Source organism: Juglans regia, chromosome 13 (assembly GCF_001411555.2).
Source record: "Juglans regia cultivar Chandler chromosome 13, Walnut 2.0, whole genome shotgun sequence".
NCBI classification, from domain to species: Eukaryota; Viridiplantae; Streptophyta; class Magnoliopsida; order Fagales; family Juglandaceae; genus Juglans; species Juglans regia.
The window spans coordinates 35,130,904-35,136,201 of NC_049913.1; the positions used below are offsets into that span (position 1 = coordinate 35,130,904).

The 5,298-nt window shown below is 35.2% G+C and overlaps 1 protein-coding gene across 2 annotated transcripts; it reads left to right on the top strand.

Moving 5' to 3' along the window:
- On the top strand, positions 1-4,493 carry LOC108988296 (cyclic nucleotide-gated ion channel 1-like). Of its 2 annotated transcripts, none has more exons than XM_018961525.2 (8): positions 1-183; positions 334-419; positions 926-1,358; positions 1,537-1,749; positions 2,028-2,323; positions 2,708-2,819; positions 3,202-3,450; positions 3,799-4,493. In XM_018961525.2, the coding sequence occupies exons 2-8, from the start codon at positions 379-381 to the stop codon at positions 4,348-4,350; spliced, it is 1,896 nt and encodes a 631-aa protein (XP_018817070.2). In that variant the 5' UTR covers positions 1-183; positions 334-378; the 3' UTR covers positions 4,351-4,493. The 2 variants fall into 2 exon arrangements, with proteins under 2 accessions (XP_018817070.2, XP_018817071.2); XM_018961526.2 differs by having other exon boundaries at positions 341-419.
- The last annotated feature ends 805 nt before the right edge of the window (positions 4,494-5,298 follow it).

Consider the following 5,298-nt stretch of genomic DNA (forward strand, 5'->3'; position numbering starts at 1 on the left):
CAGGGCTACTTACATATATCTATATATGTACTGGTGATCTGCAAGCTCGAACAAAACCCAAGAGTCTTACAAGGTTCAACGAACTGTTACGTGAATATAATAAAGGTTCTTTTTCGGTTTTATTGTCTGCTTTTAACACAACGTACGTTCGATCGAGGAGAAACTTTTTTCTGGGTCCGTCGAGTAAGTACTATACTCAACTGAGATTTGTAAAAGTATATTCAAGAAGACCTTTGCTTCTTCGAGATCATGATATTGTCTTAAGCAGCTAGCAGCTTTTTACTTAAGATTGTGGCACATACGTTTCTCTAATCTGTTTTCCATTTTTGTCAGGAAGCAGATTAATTCACAGTCTACTTCTGGCACGTACAACTAAGAATGAGCTACCCGCGTGGGCGCCGTCAAGAGAACGAGGCTAGGTGGGCATGCATCCTCTGAGTCTGATCTTCTTCTTCCACCGGCGCTGAGATATATATATATATATATATATATATATATATATATATTGTTATTCATGTAAACATGATGTTTCACAGGGTGTGGCTGAAAGACGTCATTGACGGAATCTTACAACTATTGTGTCTTGTGGAGCAATTAATAATAGGAGTCCGATCAAACAACCTTAATTTATCATCAAGTTTGTCTTTTTTTTTCTTTTATCTAAATGGTCTCTTGGGGCAATATGCTAAGTACAAGTCAGAAATATTGCACCAAGTTGATTTACAAAACAAAGCATATATCCTCGAATTGTATTAAGAAAATATATATTATGATTTACAATCAATATATAATTACTAGAGCTAACTTCTGCTCAGGTTTATAATATCTAACTTCTGACTTCTGACTTCTGACTTCTGATTCTTAACCCAAAAAACTAAAAATATCTATTGATATGATTCTTTGCTCGTTATAATTTTCTGTCCAGGGACGAGGACGTGGAGAAGCAAGTTGCCAACAATAATGGAGTTAATTCAGAAGAAAAGAAAACAACAAAAATGAAACTTCTCCACCCACATGGGCAACCCCTTCGAGTCTGGAGTTGGATTTTTGTAGTGTTCTGTGTTATTGCAGTATCAGTGGTGGACCCGTTGTTCTTTTACGTTCCTGTGATCAACAGAGATGAAAAGTGTCTTGCGTTGGATACAAGATTAAAAAACAATGCTATTTGTTTGCGAGCGTTCACCGACGTGATTTATATTGTGAATATCATTTTGCAATTTGTCCGCCCATATATAGACGAGGACGCTGGTAAAGTTGGACGAACTAAGTTTGTAACTAGTCCTTTGCCAATAGCGAAGAGGTACATGTTGTCGTGGCGCTTCCTAATTGACATTCTCGCTATTCTTCCACTTCCACAGGTTAGATATATATATATATATATACATATATATATATATATATATTTATTTATTTATTTAAGAGCTTTCTCTGCTTCCACTTCCACAGAATGTTGATCAGGATTTGTTAGTACCGCAGGAAGAAATGAAATCAAGATCTTACATATATTTATTGAATTCTTGGAATCTTAATTTCCAGGTGTTACTTCCAATTATATTTACAGAGATGAGAGGCGAAAGATATTTGGATACGAGGAAGGTTCTGACTGGTATTCTTCTTGTCCAATATGTGCCAAGAGTTATGCGGATCTACATATCATGGAGGGAACTTGTGAAGACTGCTAACATAATTGCTCGAATTATATGGCTTAAAGCTGCATTCAATTTCTTTCTGTACATCCTTGCCAGTCATGTAAGTCTTCTGGCCTGTTCATTTGAGCTTAAATTAATATTTTTAATTGAGGTCAGTAAAATAAAAAAATATTTTAATGAGTGTAATAAATCTATATATATATATATATATAAATTAATTTGCAAAATTGATCTTGTCAAGACTTCTGTTCTCTTAAACGACGGATCAAGTAGTAATTTCCTCTTTACTGCAGAATTCTCTTTCCTGCTGCTTCTTGTTTTCTCGAGGATACCTGCACAAAATTTACTCATCTCTAAAGGGAAATGCTGGTTTTTTAGGTACTGGGTGCCCTTTGGTACTTATTTTCTATCCAACGAGAGACGGCATGCTGGCACAGAGCTTGTGAAAAGCTAAAGCGATCATGTACCCCGAGTGTTTTCAGTTGTCATAAGAGAAACCCCAGTTCGGGAAATTACGCATTTTTAAATGATTATTGTCCTCTTGATCATAATGCAACAAAGTCGCAATTTGATTTTGGAATATTTCTTGATGCCATTGAATCTGGTACCGTCGCGTCGAAAGATTTTCCCAAAAAGATGTTGCACTGTTTCTGGTGGGGACTGAAAAATTTGAGGTTTGCACGCCTGTTAAATATTAGACCCTTAATTTGCACCTGATCTTATTATTAATTAGATGATGTTTCTTGTTCTATTTTTTTTTTTTTTTATGTTAATCATTTGAGGATTTCCTGTTCATATTTTTAATTGAGTAATGGATATAGTTATAAGTATTCATCAAATTCTCTTTAAAAAAAATAGATTCCATGGTGAAAAAGTTGGTTTTTTTCACTTAGGTCCCATGTTTTTCTACTTGTTTCGAATATATAATATAGTTTGTGGGACTTGCATAATATATTTATGACTGAATACATTTCGTTTCTCTTATTAATTTAAACCTAACATTTACATCATTAGATCATTTACTATCTCATAAATCATGGTTGCTCCAAATTTTGCAGTTCTTTCGGTCAAAACCTTCAAACCACCAACTATTTCTGGGAAAACAGCTTTGCGGTTTTTATTTCCATCTCTGGCTTGCTCCTCTTTTTGTATTTCATTGGTAATGTGCAGGTTTGTTCAAAGCCCTTCTTTAAATAATTATGTGCACGAACTTTAGAGATAATTTCTATGTACATAGAAGAACAGTAGTACTCCTTCGTGAAGTCCACAGATGATCAGTTGAACCCTCTCATATAATTCTGCACTTTTTTAAATCAGAAATTTTTAAAGAGCCAATTTCATGCCACGTATACTGGTCAGCATGTAGTACTTCCATCTACATCATGATATGATTATGTACTCTTTAAATAATATCGTAGAACAACTTCTTTTTTGTTATTTTATTCGCTCCTTATGCTTGTAAATGATCATTAAATCAATTATTTTCTGTCAAACTTAATTAATTAATTAGCTTCCATAGGATTTGATGAATTAAACTTGCTGTGTGTGTCAGACATATATTCAGTTGACAACTGCAAGGACAGAGGAAGTTATACAGAAGATGAAAATCAAAGAAAGAGATATAGAGTTGTGGATATCAAGGAACAACTTCGGTGATGATATTAAACCACATATCATGCCCAACATACAACGGGTATTGGAACAAAATATAGATGTCGATCCCCAGAATCCGCTACCTCATCTTCCCATTGAAATAAGAAGGGATATTAAGCGCCATCTTTGCTTGCCCATGCTAAAGAAAGTGAGTGCTTTTCTTAATTAGTTCATTCTCCGGCCTCTTTGTTTGGACACGGTAAAAAGCTGCTTTTTACTACTTTGCTTTGGAGGAAATGTGAAAAAATATTATCAAAAGTTGAGAACATCATGTAGAATAGTAAGTACTATGTGCAATTGGACAAGCAATGATCTGTTTTCGCACCTCACCCTCCATACATGACAGATGATGTAAGGCACAAAGACCAAGGCCTTGATCCTTGACATGCTATATATGGATGAGTAGTTCTCATGTAGCTAATAACTTGAGTTTCCATGCCGTTTTTACATCTTGACTTTGTTCTCATGATCATTCATCGATCTCGATTGGTTTCAGGTGCCAATGCTGCAGACAAGTGAAAAACACATGATGCAATCCATCTGCGACAGTCTCAAGCCAGTGTACTACAACGAGCGCACCTATATTGTTCGTGAAGGTGAACCCCTTGATACGATGCTCTTCGTCACGCAAGGCATTGTTTGGAACTTCACAACCAATCGTGGGGTTGATGGAACTTTCTTAAGCGGAGAGTGTATTGAAAGAGGTCATTTCTATGGAGAAGAACTTCTAGCTTGGGGGTTCAGAGGCTCCCCCGAACCCAACCTTTCGGACCTTCCAGTCTCCACCAAAACTGTCAAAACCCATACAAAAGTAGAAGGTTTTGTTCTAACGGCCAACGACTTGAACACTCTGATTTCCAGGAGGCCGATTGAAGCAGCTTTTGCTTTACAAGCTGCTTGGCGGCGCTATAATGGAAAGAAGAATGGTGAATTAATGTCCACCAATTTTGCAAGGAGGCCAAAACCTGGCCGGCATGCTGATGCTTCAAGACGACTTAAACACCTAGAACCCAAAGCTATTCGTGGGCGAGAATTTGGGACCATATAATGATAGTTAACTAATTAAAAGGTTTGGCTAATGGCAATCAACCAGGTAGATTGGTAGCTTTTGTCTTGTGTTTCTATTCCAACTTATAAACAATTACAATTATATGAACAATTACATGATTCTGTCATTTTCTGTACATATCAAGGGCCAGAGCAAAACAAGGTACGTCTGGAGTTTGCATTATAAATAGATCATATTCACGCTTAATCGATTAATTAAGGACCTCCGCCCCAACATTACAAATTTGATTGGCCATTAAAAAGCAGCTCGATCTTAATGAAAAATTCAGCTTGCATCCAATTTTAGCAATCACAAAACAAGTACTGTACCCTTCCATTTTTTTTTTTTTGACATTTTTTTTTTTAGACAAAATGAAAATCCTCCCAAAAAGTTAAAAAAAAATCGTTTCAAAAAATGAGTTGTAGGGAGTCAGGGACCCTAAAAAATGACCGAAGGCTTTAACTTCAAACAATATATATTTTGTTCGAACAGTATATGTAGGGATGAGAAATTTCGTCCCTAATAAAATAACCGTTCGAACGTTTACTAAAACGTTAGAACAAAATAAAATAAACATTCGAATGGATATTATATATGGTCAAACGAGAATTTGGCACGTTAAGTGACTAAATTTAACAGAACATTAACTTACCATTCGAACAACATACAACAACATTCGAACGTTAAGGTTAATCAATGTTTGAATGGATATTATATATGATCGAACAAGAAATTGGCGGATTAAGTCACTAAATTTAACTGGACATTGACTTACTATTTGAATAAATTACTATATCATTCGAATGAATAGGTTAATCAATGTTTAAACGTAAAATAAAGATTTCGAATGTAAATTTATTGCAAAAATATTTGGCAGGAATTAAGAAACATTCAAATGGTTATATATTTCATTCAAAAGAAGACAAAAAATTTTCAACTTTTGATACC

Coding starts and splice junctions, on each gene's coding strand:
- LOC108988296 (XM_018961525.2), top strand. CDS start 379: ATGAGCTACCCGCGTGGGCGCCGTCAAGAGAACGAGGCTAG. Junction 420..925: donor CGTCAAGAGAACGAGGCTAG/GTGGGCATGCAT, acceptor TTTTCTGTCCAG/GGACGAGGACGTGGAGAAGC. Junction 3,451..3,798: donor GCTTGCCCATGCTAAAGAAA/GTGAGTGCTTTT, acceptor GATTGGTTTCAG/GTGCCAATGCTGCAGACAAG.